The sequence below is a fragment of the Pelodiscus sinensis genome, chromosome 2, assembly GCF_052426305.1.
Source record: "Pelodiscus sinensis isolate ZL-2025 chromosome 2, ASM5242630v1, whole genome shotgun sequence".
Taxonomy (NCBI): domain Eukaryota; kingdom Metazoa; phylum Chordata; order Testudines; family Trionychidae; genus Pelodiscus; species Pelodiscus sinensis.
The window spans coordinates 63,458,340-63,475,390 of NC_143053.1; the positions used below are offsets into that span (position 1 = coordinate 63,458,340).

Sequence of the window (17,051 nt, forward strand, 5' to 3'; positions counted from 1 at the left end):
CTTCTACCCACATTCTTATACTACAGGGAACCCTCTACACAACTATATATGCCTCCAGGATGCAACAGCAAAATTTATTTTAATAGCAGTGTCTCTTGAGGCTACTCCTCTTGCTCCTTTATAAAGGCATAAAGAGAAAGGTGGCAGGAATCTTCCCTAGTTACCATGCAATTCAAAACTAAAACAGAAGAGGAGTTGTGGGATCCACACTGACCTTCTCATCTTGAAGAATCAGTTACTATAGGGTACGTAACTGTTCTTTCTTCTTTAAGCATCAGTGTGGATCCCAACAGGAGTAGATTCTGAATGGTGGAAAATGAGGAGTGCCAGCCAAGGAGTCAAATATGCAGTTCTGCTGATCTGAACTTGGTATTAAACCTAGCCACCACATCAAGGGCATAATGTTTCACGAAAGTTCGTGGATATGCATACATCAAGTTTTGACATGTTCCTGAAGCAGGCTAATGACAACATCTGCACAGATGCTTGATAGCTATAGCTCAGCATGCTGAAATTCTCTGTGATAAGCTTGCTTGCCTTTTTTAGTGAGCCACATATAAGCACAAAAAGAGATGAGGCCGTTAAATAGGTTTGGTCTTGTCATCTGGGATAAATTTAAGATAAAGTCTCAGAATCGACTTGTCCCTGTGAAAAGGTGTGTAGGGAGATCTTGCCACGAGAACATGGAGCTTATTGACTCTCCATGCTAAAGGCCATGTTAACAGCTTGGAAGGAGAGGGATGATATGTTGCTATCCCATGTAGAAATGAGGTCTCCAATACTTATTTAGGTACGCAGGACAATCCTTAAAGAATCTTGGTACTGTCACATGTGAGAATGGAGTATGATTGAATGGAAACAGGACATAATATTGCAGCAATATGGGCTTTGGGAGAACTAAGCACCAATTCAATTTGTTTCTGGTTCAAATATATTTGAAGATCTGCTGTATCAGAGCCTCAGGTGAACCCATATTATAATTGGCTGCCAAACTGTTTCCACTTGGAGAAGTAGATTTTCCAAGCAGGTCTTATCTTCCTGCTCTAAACAGTTTTTGAACCTGTTGAGAACAGTCTCTCAGTGGTGCTCAATCAGAAAACATCTAAGTCCCCAAATACCATAACTGCAGGTCTAGGATATATCTGGGAAGATAAAGAGGCTGGGCGATCTGAATGGACACGTGCCAGAGATTTGCCAGTCACAATAGCTTTGTCCAATAGGGTTAGTATGGCCTTGTCCTGACTGACTTTGGATATCACCCTGGGCATTAAAGGAACCAGGGAAAAGGTATATAGGAGGCTGGTAGTCCACTGTAGAAGAAAGATGTGTCATTAGAAGAGCAGGTTCATACCCTCTGTGGGACAAAAGTTCAGGCATTTGGCACTATCCTGCGTGGTGACCAGATAAATCATAACAGTCCTCCAATGACAAACTATTAGTTTGATGATAGATTTCTATAGCAGCCACTCTTGGCTGGTTATCATCTGTCCACTTATGAAATTTTGCCATGTCATTACTGATATTTATAAGGTTCAGAACCAAGGGGAATCACCCTGTTTTGGTGACACCACATCCACAGCCTGATGACTTTGAAGTAATAGGATGATGAAGCACCTCCTCACTTGCTGTTACAGTGAGTTCTAGACAGGCTGTCCATAAAGATCTGAACCACAGATCTTTCAGGAATGCCACACAGGCCAGCGAGGTGCCCTGATCTCCAGGAAGTCTATATGCAGCACAAATCACTCTGGCATCTAGTGCCCTTCATCTGCAGGTGGCAAAGGAAGGCATCCCAACCTCTCTGGAGTGTCTGATGAAGCAGAAGAGTAAGATTTTTCTTCCAAACAGATTGAGGCTTTTTGGGTGCTTATCATTAGCAGTACCCCTTTGATTCCAATTGTTTCTGTAGTACCTTATTTGATTTCAGTTGTCCCTGAAATGACAAAGGATTGGGCTGGGCGTAACAGTACTTGAACCCAGATTGAAGAACCTATGGTGTCAGACCAACATTGGCACCAATTTCCCTTCCTTCAGTACTGTCTTTTCCATGGTATTTTTGAGTAGTTTGCTTGCTAGATGATGTGTTGGATGATATTGGCTTCTGTTTCTTCACAGCATCTGAAGAGACCTTCACAGATTGCTCCAAGAGATGACATTTCAACTATGCATCTTGCAACTTACATTTTTGTAGAGATTGAAACATAGGTGCCAGTCTGTGGGATTTGGAATGTGTCCATCACATGATAGGTCGAGTTTCAGGCTTATGGGTTTCAAATGCACCATGCACTGAGGGTGGCTGGGGGTGTCTAAGTGTTCTATCCAGATGAGTCAACATCATTCATAGTCTATGTATATCAGAAAATCAGATGAATTCTGAAGGTGTTATGAAGAGCATGAAAAAGTTTAACAATGAATAAATGGAAAGATCGCTCTCCAGGTTGTCTTATTGTCATAAGCAGTAAAAGGAAACTAAAGGAAAATTGAGCCTGCCTCACCCTTTATGCTCTCTGAAGGGAGGATTAGATGGCAGAGGAGTATACACTGCTACTAACAGATACTGCCATTGAAAACAAAAATCCACTCTCTCACATATGCACATCCACATTGGGATTCACATATACATACTCAAAGAACCATAATCATACTTTATTAATATAGTATTTTAGGTGTTTAAAAGCATAAATATATTTGAGTTCTGAAAGCCAATAAAATCAAGTCAGTAAATTCGTATATGAGTCAGTCTATGATAAGGCCAGAAGGGACCATTTATGATAATTTTGTCTGGACTTCTGCATACCACAGCCATAGGACTTCCCTGAATTAATTCTAGACACACAAGATGGGTGAGAGTTCAATAAAAGATATTCTCTCATCCTTCATACTGAACTAATTCCATTTTGCTCTAGAGCATGCCTTTCAGAAAGACATCCAATCTCAATGTAATGATTTCCAGTGACAGAGAATCCACCATAACCCTTGGTAAGTTGTTAAAAGGGTAAATTTCTTTAAATGTGTCTTGTGTCCAGTCTGAATTAGTCTTGCTTCAGTTTCCAGCCAGTGGATCTTGTTATTCTTTTGTCTGCTAGATTGAAGAGCCCTGTATCATTGACAAATTTATGCTCTCCATATAGGTATTTTAGATCATAATCAAGTTGATCCTTAACATTCTCTGACAAATTAAATAGACTAAACTCCATGTCTCACTATAAAGGCATGTTATCTAGTTCTTTAATCTTTCCTCATGGCTCTTCTCTAAAACCCCACAAATTTTTCAACATCCTTCTTGAAATGAGGAAACAATATTCAACTTTAGTTACATTAATGACAAATACAGAAGTAAAATCACCTCTTTACTCCTACTTGTACTTCCGCTTATACATCCAAGGATCGTATTAGCTATTTTGACCACAATAGTGCACTGGGTACTCATCTGATTCTCCACCATGACTTCCAAGTCTTTTAGAGTAGCTGTTTCCCAGGACAGAGTCCCTCATCCTGTAAACATGGATTTTGTTCCTAGATATACAACTTCTCTTTTGGATGTACTGAAACATACATTGCTTGCTTGTGCCCGGCTGGATAAGTGATTCAGATTACATTTCATCAGTTACCTACCCAGTAGCTATCACTTTTCCATAATGATTTTATATTTTATTGTAGTTCATTGGTAAAAATATTAAAATAGGGACAGAAACTGATCTTGGCAGGACCTCAGCAGAAACACATCTGTTCACTATTATGACTACCTATTTACAATTACACTTTGAGGCTTAACTTTTAGCTACTTTTAAATCCATTTTTTTCAAATGTGTACCATTCTAGTTATTTTAATTAAGATGTCTGAAGTCAGGTTAAATGCCTTACAGAGCTCTATGTATATCACACCAGCACTATTATTCTTTGTCAATTAAACTTAACTTTTTTTGGCTAAAATTACAAGTTAATCTGGCAGGATCCATTTTCTGCATATACATGTTCATAGGCATTGATTATAAATTGAAGAAAAGTAGAGTGAAACTGCAGTTTTAATATCCTTCTACTATCCTAACAAACTAGCAATCTGCTAGAGTTCATGGAATCACATTCATTTTAATACTAAACAACCTGCACTACAATCCCCAAAAGTTAAAGACAGTAATTACTCAGCTACTTCAGTAGGCAGCAACATACAAAATGATGGGTTTTAGGGATCCATTCATGTGTTTTAAAAATATTTTTTGTTTCCCCTTAACAGCCCCAACACCGGTCATCCCAACTAATTTTCTATTTCTAGCATGTTTATTCAAAGTGCTTTTGGGGAGGTTATTTTTTATTTGTACAGATTTTTAGCTATTTTGGAGTTTTATATGCAGATATCCAAAACTGGAGATTGTGGGGCTCTTTGTATCTGCTGTTGTGAGCAAAGTGTTACTTTAATATATTACGGTGCACTTTAATGAAGAAGTGTTTCAAATAGCACTATATCAAAGTGCACTAGGGGACATTTAGTGCGCACCAACAAGGTCTACACACAGACCAATAAATGCAAAACACATTAGTGCATGTTAGAAATCACATTCCTGTAATAGTATCTGCTTAGATACTAGTAATAATTTCCAGCGTTAATTGCATAAGCACTACTTTCTGTTTTTTTGTGTTCGGAGTACTTTACTGGTGTTTATCAGTTAAAACCTAAAATCAAAAGCCTCATTTCACTTTCTCCTTAACACACAATGTCTTACCATCAAGACTATAGTGACCAAGACACATTTATGCATTTTATGGCATATTTTCAAATTAGAGAAGCCACCTCATTAAGAAGCTTTTCACTCCATTGCCCTGAAAAGTATAAAACAGAGCAAACCTTATGCAAGTTGTTACCTCAACTACACTACTGATTTCCAACCAATGACCGCTCTAAAAAAAGAGACCTTCTCTTTATAAAATATAGAAATGTACACTAAACTTAATTCTACCATAGTAGTATTACAAACTGACATTAATAGCGCAGAAAAAAAAAAATCAGTCCAAGACAGTCTCATTACTTGACTTTTAAAGATTACTGTTTCACAAAATTCCAAAAGGAGTATCTACCTGTGGATCTTTGAAGTACATTTCATACAACTGAATGGTCCGCCGGCTGGCTTGACTCCCATGATACACAACCACATTCAACTCTGTCCACGTGCGGAACTCCCTTTCCCAGTTGGGGATAGTGGACAGTGGAGCAATAACCAAGAAAGGACCATGGATTCCTTTCAAATATATCTCATAGAGAAAGGTAATAGACTGGATAGTTTTCCCCAACCCCATTTCATCTGCTAAAATGCAGTTTCGCCTGAAAAAAAATACAAAAAGTCTTATGGTTCTTTTCTGAACATGAAATTACAAAATAAAAATATCTAAAAAGTTAATATCGGCTAGACAGATATATAAATTAATAGATTAGTATGGACTTAAAGTGAAAAAAACACTGTCAAAAAGTTTTAAACAAACAATATATTATTAGGTGATGCAAGATGATCATATTTCTCATTTAAATAATTTTCTCTCAAGAAAGGTTTGTCATAGAATAAAGACATGTATATATAAACATGGACTTATTATGTAACATTATGTTACAAATATATTTAACATAATAAAAACTGTTAACTTTATGTAATCCAAGTAATAAAAATAGTTAACAGTTTTGAAGCCTCATTTTTAAAAGACTATAAAACATTAAAATTTTAACATTAAATGTAAACGATAAAAACAGCTCTAAAGCAATAGTTCTACAATAAAAAAAGTTACTTTACGCACGTGTTGTACCAGTTGAAAAGAAGCCAGTTTACTCCCTCCAACTGGTATTCCCTGAGTTTGTTATTGTTTTTATACTCCCTGGAACTCTCCGATTTCTTCCAGTCATCAGCAGGAGGTCGCTCCTGTTTCAAATACAGCAAATCCCATTAGTGGTTTCTGAAAGACCACATTACTTTGCTATTTTCAAATAAAATCCTCTACACAGAGCCAATTCTTACCACACGCTCCATTTGTGGCTCCCTAGACATCAGTTTCTCAAATTCTTCAATCTTAGCTTGGTCTATGTCCTGCTTTAGCTCCCAAGTGCTGTCTTCATAAGGAAGTGAACACCACTTCACCAGATAATGAGTTACAGGCTGTTTTTGATCAATTGTTAAAGAGCGGGTAAGATTGGATAAAATTAGATTCAATGTTAAAAATTACAAACTTTTCTAAATGACATGTAACTAACAAAGACAATCTGCAATGTAACATGACACTAATACAATATAAAACACTTAGATTTTTTTTAAATGTCCTAAAATAACCAGAAGTATAATCTAACACCGGGTTGTCAAACCAGTTCTGAAGTAGTAGCCGCTACAGTGGCTATTACTATAGCAAACTAGCCACAATCAACCAGCCAAATAGCCACAGGTAGCTAGGGGCTAGCATGTTGGACACCGTGGATCCAACAGCAGGCTAACCTGTTGTAAATCTGATCATGTAAGATAAGAATGAAGGGAATGTAGTTCATTACTACAATGAGTAGCAAAGTTAAACTTTGTAATTTTAAATCATTAAAATTAAATACAATTTTAAAATAAATGAAAATTTTGCTGTACAACTATGAAGGTCTCCTGCCTTTGCCACACAATTACAGAGGGATAGTCTTCTTGTCAGAGTATCATGAAACTTTTCAGCAGGAAATCCAGAATCACTGAAACAGCAACCGTCAAAGGGAAATATCAGTATTCACTGTTACCGGTGATAAAACAAATAGGTATAGGTTGGACCTCCCTCATCCAGCACCCTCAGGACCTGACTGGGCCCAAATGAGGGGATTTACTAGACCAGCGGAGGTCCTTCCCAACATGTTCCTTGCTGCCCCCCAGCTAGGGCTCCAGCCTGGCCCTGCTGCTGCCTGTCCAGCCATGGACATGTCACGCAGTGGCCAGGGCCACCAGCCCCCAGGCTCCACAGCCGGGGCCAGAGCTCTGGCCACTGTTGGCCCCCTGCTACAGCCCAGCCACAGGCCAGAACTCCCTGATGTGCCACCTTCCATCCCACCTCCCTCCCCCAACACGGGACTCCCGCCTAAATCACTGGCCTCCTCCTCCCCCACCACTCCTGCTCTCATGGCCCGATCTTCCTATACCTGGGCTTTGTGATCCAGGAACATCTGTGATCCTGCCAGACCATGTATGTTGCCAGACCAGAAAGTCCCAGTTAAGGGAGGTACAACCTGTATTGCTAAAGCCTTTTCTGCTCTCAAGAGCAGAATGGTGCACTGGAGTTCTCTTGGAAGTCAACTAAGCAAATGATTCTGCTCAGGAGAGTGAGTCATAAGTGAGGCGCAGACAGACAATTTAGATCCATGTGTAACGATGATCAGATAGGGATTAACAAAGTTCCTACCTCCTTTTTTGATGGTGAATTAGAAATTCAGAGTAAATATGGTTTAATTACTACTTAGCTGTATGTTTAACTTCCATAATTGTTCAGAATATTTTCTTTTAAAAATGGGCAATCATTGAGATCTTTATTTTTACAAAATTACTCACATTATTAACCTATTTTTTTTTTCTGGTGCACAGATCTATCCAGAGGGTAATAGATTATGTAGCATTTCAAAATACAGGTTGGACCTCCCTGATTCAGCATGCTCGAGAACTGACTGGACCCCAATGAGGGAATTTGCCAGACCAGGGAAGTTACCCTGGCACCAAACCTCAACCAGCACCTCTTCCCACTGCCAGCTTTATTTCTGCGCTGGCTGCCAGCCCCTGGCCTGCCTACTGCTGGCTCCAGCCTCAGCTGGGCTACTGAATACCAGCCTCCCTGCCATTGGGTTCCCAGCCATAGGGCACTCTGATCCAGGAACATCCATGGACTGGCATGTTGCCAGACTAGAAAGTCCCAGTTTAAGAAGGTACATTCCATATTAGTAAACAGCAACGCAATAAAAACTGAAGTTGGACATCCTGTCATGTTCTGATCAGGTGTTCTGGAAACAAGGCTTTTTTAAAATTTGAAATGTATTGTTATATTTCCGCTGCAGAGTGGCAGAAGGTCCATGACCTTTACTGAAATACGTGCATGAACATATATATCTGTCAATGCTCTCCATCCTCACTTCTACAGGATAAAAGTAAGCAATCAAACCTACTGAAGTTTCTAATATTTAGATAGGAAGTTGTATAAATGACTGAAGATATACAGACACTTTTCTTTACCTCTCCATTATCATCTGTGCTATGTGAAAAATCCATTATTCTATCGACTTCCACGTAGTCTGGATTAAAAAGCTCATCGTCTATCTGTTGAAAGACAGCAGGGCAATAAAATAAAATAAAATCTTTGTCAGCCTGTCCTTGGAGCAAAAATTATACTTTTTGCCAGGTAACAATATTTTGGATTACGGCAACATAAAATTTATATTTGGCAACCTTTAACATGTTAATTGAAATGCCACAATTCAGCAAGATCATTCCCCGTGAGGAAATCAGACTTCTCAGACTTTGTTAACTGGGCCTCTTAATTACTGTGTGAAACCTTTTACTGTGAGAGAATGTTTAAGAATATTTTAAATGAAGTGTGAAATTACAATTCACTAATGAGCAATCGAAAAGGCTTATGGCATGCAATGCATTTAGCATTCTTGAAAACTACAGCTTGCAATAAAGAAATTAGAGCAGTGTACGCTGAGTGCCACTAGATTACCATAACTACAGGAGTTGTCAGACTGATTCATAAGCAAGATTCAGAGAATATCATTCTAAAAAATGAAAAGCAAAACATACAACACTCCCTCCTGCCTGAAATTTATAATTCATTCCCTCCCTCTTCCATTGCTTTACTCCTCTTTACTTCATGATATTTGTGCAGAAATGCTTTTTCATTCTTTTGCTTTGTGCTCAACTACTTTCATGACTGTGTGTGGTAGGGAAAGAGACAAGGAAGAGTTGTAAGAATGTATACCGTTTAATATTTTGACAGCCTAGTCAACTGAACAACCATCTACAAGCACTTGTTAAACTGAAATGATATACTCAAAAATATAAATAGTAAAAAAGTGAAATATGTGGTCTGGTACTGAATTTCACACATTGTTAAATTAATGCTGTGTCATTAGCTCATTTTTCTAGAGTACATCTGAGATTTGGCAGATTATTCAATTATCAGCATTGTTTTGAAATACTCATTTAACCTGAATGTTCCTTAGTCTTTAGAACTTTAGGATAAAGTTTATTCTTTACAGAAGTCCTCTTTTACAGCATTTAAGGCATTTTGTACATACTTGCAAAAGCACAGAATGTGGAAAATAGAATTCTGGTAAAATTTACAGATCTCTCTGCTAATTGTATTTAGTCAGAAACCAACAATTTTTTTAAATGGAAATTTCCCATTTCCTATAGGCCTCTCTTAGTCTGAACTACTGTATTAAATAAAAATGCATAAAACAGAAAAAAGATCTGGGCCCTAAACCATTTATTTTAAATTACTAAAGTTTCACAAGGATAGATAAATCAGTAAATCTGCCCCTTTAACAGCAAGACCCCTGCTATAGTACTGCTTGTGACTCTAAGTGAAATTAAATTGGTGATCAAAAGCTCAGATTCCCTAGTGGGCAGTAGTCCAAACAACATAAAATTGCCATGCATTTTTCTGGCATAATTGGTTGCTCAGGGGAGAGCTCTGGTACCGATTCTGCAGGAGACTCACTCAGCCGCTATGGATACCTAAGAGTAGGCTTAACGTTATTGCTTAAGTTCTGAATTCTAAGATAATTTGCTGAAATCTGTTTACTTAAAACCCATACAGCTTATTTAAATGTGTTTACATTTAAGAGAACCCCTTTCACACCTGCATGTCATCTTAAATTCTACAGACTTTTGTCTCCAATTCTCCCCTTCAGGATCACTAAATAGAGATGCTGCATGCTAGGATGATCTCACACATTTCCATGTTAAATTGTGAGGGTATTGAGAGAGGAACAAGCAAGCAACAGGAAAGCAATGTAACTTCCTGTTTATAAAAGTGAGCAATTAGCCATTTACCAGTAAGAAACAGCAATAAAATGTAAACAGAAGCTGGTTAACTTCAGGTAACCGAATTCAAAAGCCTCAGAATTTAGCTTAAATATATTTACATTGGGACAAAAAGCTCAGATGTTCAAAGTCTTATGAGTATAAGAGATTAAAACATTTATCACACTATGCTTTAAGAAAACCAAACTGAAAGAGTTATTAATGTAATCATACCTCTGAGAGGAATTTGTTCTGACCCTGCTTTGCCTTAAACCGCTTAATCTTTTGCTGAATTCTCTTGTCTTTGTCCAGTTCTTCTACAGATGCCCACTGACAATGAAGGTAAGAGCTAGAAGATGGAATTAAAAAAAACTTCAAAACAATCCCAGCCCAAATATTTCCGCTGTATGCTCTTATTTTGATTGTCTGCATGTATTCCTATCTAAATCCCCCCAAACTTAGCAGCAATTGTACTATGAAATAAAGATATTGGTCAGAAAAATCAGTATGGTCCACATACATACCCCACAGTTGTAACCACTGGATTAGAGTGCTCAAGATAAATTTCATTGGGAGCATTTAGAATAGGTAACAAGACAAAAATGTACACAATGATCTTCACTGCTTATTACATTCTAAAGTATTGTGGGATTAAAAATCATTGCAACCATCTAAAAATACTTTTAAATCCACTGTGCTACACAGTGCACATTTCTAATATAGAGTTGTAATTAGAGGCCCTGTGCAAGCCAATTAGCCCAATAAGGCAATTTTAATCATACTTTTGGGAATATTCAATAATCAATAGCTTACGCCTTAACACATTTCTGGAGATGAAATGTTCCATTATCATAACCCTGAAATTAAAATTGGTTTTATTGTGAAATTGTTTTTAAATAATAAAAAGTTCAATATTGAGTTATGGAATTACTAGATGCCCTAAGCATCAGTCACACTACAATAAGAATTACAAATTAAATGAAACAAAACAAACAGGATTTAAAGCTCTTAAACATCATGTCAGATCAATATGAAACAAAAGACAACAACATTGGGTGATTCAGCTGCTTATATTTTGTAATCAGTATAGTTAAAAGGAAGTCAACCTGCAATTAACTGGAAATGTAAGTGAATTTCTATCAGGAGTTGAAATTTATTTTACACTTTTATATAATGTTTCCCAGTTCAGACCCTTGTCCTCCATCCCTCCCCTAAAATGGAAAATGCAGAGTAAAAAATTATACATTTCCATTCTTAACTCTGAACATTTCAGAAAAATTTAACTGCCATCATGAAACTGCTAGAAATAAAATTTAGCAGTCTAATAAAATACCATACATTCTGTTTAATTCTCATTTTTTAGATGACTGTTAAGGTTAATTATTTTGATGACCTTTGTAACATATTAAGAAATTAAGGTTCTAGTGCTTCAGTCAGATCTATGGAGGCTCAGGTGTCAGTCCTCATGGATCCAACTGCAGAATCAGGGCCAAAAATAAAACCAGTTTGACCTTGCTCTTATAACGGTTTTGTTTTAGAGAGAACACAAAAGCATACAGATAAGAATATCACCAAATCTAGCACAATATCAGTGTAAAAATGCCTCCTGAGTGAGATGTTAACAATAAGTCACTTTCAAAGTTCAAGTTTGAAGAAATGTTTGGAACCTTCAGATATATTTAAAAGAAAAAAGTAACAAAAAAGTTACAGATTACTTACAAGTTTTTGTACTTTACATAGAATTCCTCTGTTTCCATTTCCTCTCCATTCTCCATCTGCAACAAAATTAAGATTTCAACTGTGCTAAACTAGTAAATATCCCAATAACTTGAACTGTTCCCTCCAACTAAACAAAATACACTATATTGTCCAAAAATATTACTGACAAAATTTCATAGGAGAGGATGTGCACTTGTGTGTGTGTGTGTCTGTATGTATATCTATAGAATAGGGGTAAGATCCTTCCTCTGTTAGCTTACTCAAACACATATTACACAGCTTACTACAACTTCCAAGACATGAATCATTTTAACTCCTCCCTAACCACATGCAGCTTCATTCACAACAACCTCACCCCAACTCTGGCTTTCTGCCAAACCCACAGTGTTAAATAGAAGCCAAGCGTACCATTTTCTCAGGCAGCAGCCAATTAGCAACTGTACTCCTGAATGCCATATGTATTATTTTTGGCTGGCTCATGGCAACTTTACATTGTGGGTTTTGTAATGTTTTAAAATAGACTTTTAAAGGGGGTTTATGCCTCTGTATAGTTAATAACACTAAACAAGAAGCCATATAAAACTAAGCCTTGTACTTCTGCTATAATTTTAGTACATCACTGGCCATGGATTTAGTTTTACTCAATGGTGCAATTAAATTCACTCAGGCAAGATGTCTCATATACAGAGCGGCCAAATTAAATTAACACCAAAATACTACATTTAAGCAAGGTTGCATTTGTGATAGAAACCAGCAAAACCAAGGGCATTCAGGTTTAAGCACAGTCTCAACTAACTCATCCCTGGTGCCAGAGTATGGGGGAACATATGGCAAGTAATTCAACAACAATATCTTAGTCCTGAACCCTGCTATAGGACAGATTAAGGTCAAATTTGAGGATCGCCTCAAATTCAGGATTTGGTTTGTGTCATAACATTAAGTTAAACAGTTTTTGTTGTGTTAATCTGTTTTGGAACTGATTAGGGATGTCATAGTGTAGTCAATTAACCAATTAGAAAAAGCTTATAGGTCAGTGTTTCTTAAAAAGTTTAAGACTAAGGAACACCAAATTCTTTTTTTTAAAATGAGGAACACCAAGGATTTTTTGATGGGGGGGGGAGGGGGGAAGAGAGGGAGGAAGGGAAGTTATTGAGGAAAAAAGGGTCGGGGAAAATTAGAGAAAAAAAGGTTGCCTGCCCCTTTAAGGGTGTCCATTTTGAATTCTGTTCTCCACTGCACACCGGTGTGCTGCGGAACACAGTTTAAGAAACACTGTTATAGGTTAATGCTATAGACTACACGCATTTCTCTCCTACTCTACCCTCCCCTCCTCCAGTAAAATTTTCAGCAAGCTAGCCAGCAGCCCAGCTCAGTACTGCCTTCTAATGGGTCTGGGACCTACCCCCTCTGCGGCGCTGCATTTAAAATGTATCGGGAGCTGGGTGGGCAGGCAGCCTGGCTGGCTCATTTCCAGCTTGTTCTGGGTCTGGGAGCTCTCCTAAACAGGGGCTGCTGCCACCCTGCTTTGCTGCCCCTTTATCAGAGGCAGCAGCATAGGGTGACAGGCAGCCAGTCCACAGAGGGAGCTCGTTTTTAAACTGGTTCCCTTCACAACCAGCTCTCTCCTGGCATCCCGTGCTGCTGCCTCTGATACAGCCTGATACAGATGCAGCAGCGCAGAGTGGCAGGGGATGCCTCAGGAGTGGGGCTGGAGCACACTGGCTGCCAGCCCCACCCCTGGGGACTATAGAATAGTCGACTAACTGATAAGAATTTATGCGGTTACTTGAGTATTCAATTAATTGATATTTAACATCCCTAGAACTGTTACGATCTATGTTAGCAAAGAGAATTTTCTAAATTGACATAGCACACAAGCAGGGTCAGATTTGGGGGTTCTGTGAAAAGTATGTGCAGGGCTACATAGATCTAAATTCCGTTCTATGCCTTGAATCCTTGGGTTGGCATATTCCACTGCTACCCTTAAACCCTCCACTAAAGAGGGAGAAAGGATGTGATGCACTGAGGCAGATTTGAGGCTCCGATTACTTACAAAAACAGTACTAAAAATATTTTGCTCATTAGATATTCTGTTCATTCAATCCATTGCTACTGACAGTAACAATAACTGCTCTGAAGCTCTGTTCCAACACTCATGTTTCTACTCTTTGCAGTAACAATAGCTGCTCTCAGCTCTGTTCTGGCATACTTGTGTTTCTATGATTTGCTCCACCAAGTACTCCCTTTCTTAATATACCAGCAAGAAATTCACTCCATTCTACTCCATGCTCCCTTTGCCTGTTCTCAGGGAAGGAAGTAACCCCACCGAGATCTCCATACACAGTTACATTAGGGGAGAGAAGGAAAGCTGTTCGGATGCTATCTCCAGTTTCTCCTGAGTTCTCTGCAGAGATGTACAAATAATGCCCAACCTTAATTCTGCAGGAGTAGGTCACGCATCCACTCCATGAAGACAACTTCAAAAGAAAGACTCTGAAGGCTACCAAAGCTTTTCCACTCAAGACAACTAATGATATGTGGAGATTTATAAATTGGATACTTGCATTTGCAGGTCCAAACATAATGGAAGTACAAGCTCCAACTAGGAATATTTTATTTATCTGAATCCAGTCAGCATCTCTATGCAATAGCACCCATTTAGGAAAATTGCCCTTAGTTTAAAACATTAATTAAAAAAGGATTAAATACATTGGTGAACATTTTAGAACCTGTACTTTAATTACACTGTGGCCTAATCTATTTTTAAATTGAAAAATGTAAATGCCAATATCATCTGAAAACTGATGTGTTTAACATCTATATAACTTTGAAGTTAGAAAACAGGTTTTTGTTTAAGGTATTAGCCTCATGCAAATTTCTCTACCCAACTAATAAATTAACAACACAATGATTTACACTGAAAATACTGAAAGACCCTGTAATATAGCACTAACAGAAAGTATTACCTCATTACCTAATAGGTAATCTATTTTGTGTCTAGTAAATGCAATTCTTCAAATTTTATGCATCTAAGTCACTCTTTAAAAAGGAAATACTTTGGAAACAAAACTCCTATTGGAAAAAACATTTAAAAGTAAGTTTTGGCTATGATATCTATAGTAACCAAAAAAGAATAATCTCTTACGAAGTCCAAGAATTCATTTGTTCCCAGTATATCTACAAACACTAAGGTTGACACTATATTGTTGCAGGACAAATTATAGAAAGCCTCTTAAGCATATTGTGTAGTGGCACTCTAAAATATTCAATCATTAAATTTGTCGTAAGTCAATAAAATTAGACTGATATCAGTCTAAGTAGAAGGTCTGTGTGTTTCTCAAGCACTGATGAACGTGTACAAAGATGGTATGCATGATGTTTGGGCAACCACAGATATGCTAAATCTGCCTGTTAAGCACTGACAAACATATTTGCTGAAATATATAGTGTTACTGAAGCTGTAACATTTCACAGAAAAGTCTCTTTTCACGAAGCTTTTTTTTAAAGAAGGTTTTTGGGTCCATTGTGGGAAGGAGGAAAGGAAAAGGAGAGGACAGAGACTATAGCTGGCTGGTTAAAGTATGTGCCAGGATGGGTTAGAAACAGGTTCAAATCCCTGCTCTGCAGTGATAAAAGGATAAAATAATTTATCTTAAAGAGAGAGAGAGAGAGAGAGAGAGAGAGAGAGAGGTGTCATCCTCCCGGTCAGCTTTAGGACTGATCATATCCAGGTCTGAAACTAACATTATAGTTCACATCACTTGGGCGGCATGAATAAGCTTGCATTGTCACTTCCTGTATTGTACCTACTCTGTGACAGTATTTGCTGATAGTTATGAAATCTAAATAGGACTGGAGAAAAATGAGCAAATTGAGAACAGTTGGAAGCTAGATGAATGGTTAGAACAAGGGATAATGGAAATTACTATTGATAAATGCAAAGTAATATACATATTTCAATTATTGATACACATCGCTGCATTCTAAACTACCCAGTTCAGAAAGATTTGAGCATTGGGCACAGCTGTGAGAGAACTTCTATCTGCTCAACATGCACTAATAGTAAACAAAAAAAGGTACACATTTTCAGTGTATTCTTTCCATAAATCAGGTTGGCTTCATCTTGAATAATGTGTTTGATTCTAGGTCAACCCATCTAAACCAAGATGAAGGATGAGTCCCCAAAATGATGAGAGACATGGAACAGCTTCCAAAAGAAAATAAATTGAAGTCATTGGGATTGTTAGTTCAAAGAGTGGACAGGTCAGAGTTATCTATTCGCAACAATCTCACACCAGCATGAGAGTCCTACCTTATCAAATTGGCTAGCTAGTTGTACTGGCTCTATTTGCCCCTTTACAATAAAGACAAGGCAAAAATCAATAAAACTAAACAAAATTTTAAACCAGAAGTATTTTACCTATTTAAATGTTTACATAATGAAATGCTTTACATTTTGTTTTCAGTACATTTAAATAAAATGAGTTTTTAGCCCAGTGCTTTAAGCTCTTTACACAGAAACTTTTTATATCTAGCAATTCCAAAATCATACCCCATATATTTTGGTGGAAACCAATGTAATTTGATGACAAGATGACTGTTCAAAAACAACCTCATTATGTAATATTGTCTTTTGCTAAGACAGTTTTTTGCTGCACCTCCCCCCTTTTGCTGAGTGATTTCCTAGTGAAGCCTTTTCAAAAGTTTACTTTGAGTACTAGTCCTGATCACAACCATTTTACTTTGATTACTAATCTAGTAACCATAGTTTTGCTTAGATTAGTAAGAGTGCAAAAGATAATTTAACAAATGCACAGTTGGGAACTTCAGATGTTTATATTTAACAATGTCAAAACTGTTTTTGGGTACAAGGAGTAGGGTTAAGATGGAGAAGAGGAGAACGGAGAGAGGATGGATACCCTTCAAACCTGCAAATGCAATCCACAAAAAACATTAAAGGAAGAGCTCAAAATAGAGATTGCCTCCAGCAGAGCTTGCAATCAAAGACATGCAGGCAGCAAACCAAACCACTTCCCACAAACTGCAGCAAAATACACACTCCCCATGAGTAATCACACCTCTGCTTGCAGGGAAGAGGAAGAAGAGAAGAATAATTGGTGACAAACTGCCTCCAATGTGAAGACATTTATGAAGAGACCAAATTCTACAGTTTGTCCAGAAGACTATCAAGACAACTAATTACTGAGTTTAAGATTACAATACATTTACCTGAAAAAAAAAGCCTGTGGGTTGAAATACAAAACATATTTTTATGCTATTATAAAGTTAGAATTATTGTGCTGTGAGTGGAAGGCCAAGCCA

At 37.6% G+C, this 17,051-nt stretch overlaps 1 protein-coding gene across 1 annotated transcript in view; it reads right to left on the minus strand.

Annotated features, from left to right (window-relative positions):
- CHD7 (chromodomain helicase DNA binding protein 7) overlaps positions 1–17,051 on the minus strand; it is a 200,738-nt gene that overhangs the window by 34,556 nt on the left and 149,131 nt on the right. Inside the window, 6 exon segments of the mRNA XM_075920640.2 lie at positions 5,074–5,317; positions 5,782–5,903; positions 6,000–6,137; positions 8,217–8,300; positions 10,245–10,359; positions 11,730–11,785. Coding sequence (XP_075776755.2) covers positions 5,074–5,317; positions 5,782–5,903; positions 6,000–6,137; positions 8,217–8,300; positions 10,245–10,359; positions 11,730–11,785 — 759 coding nt within the window.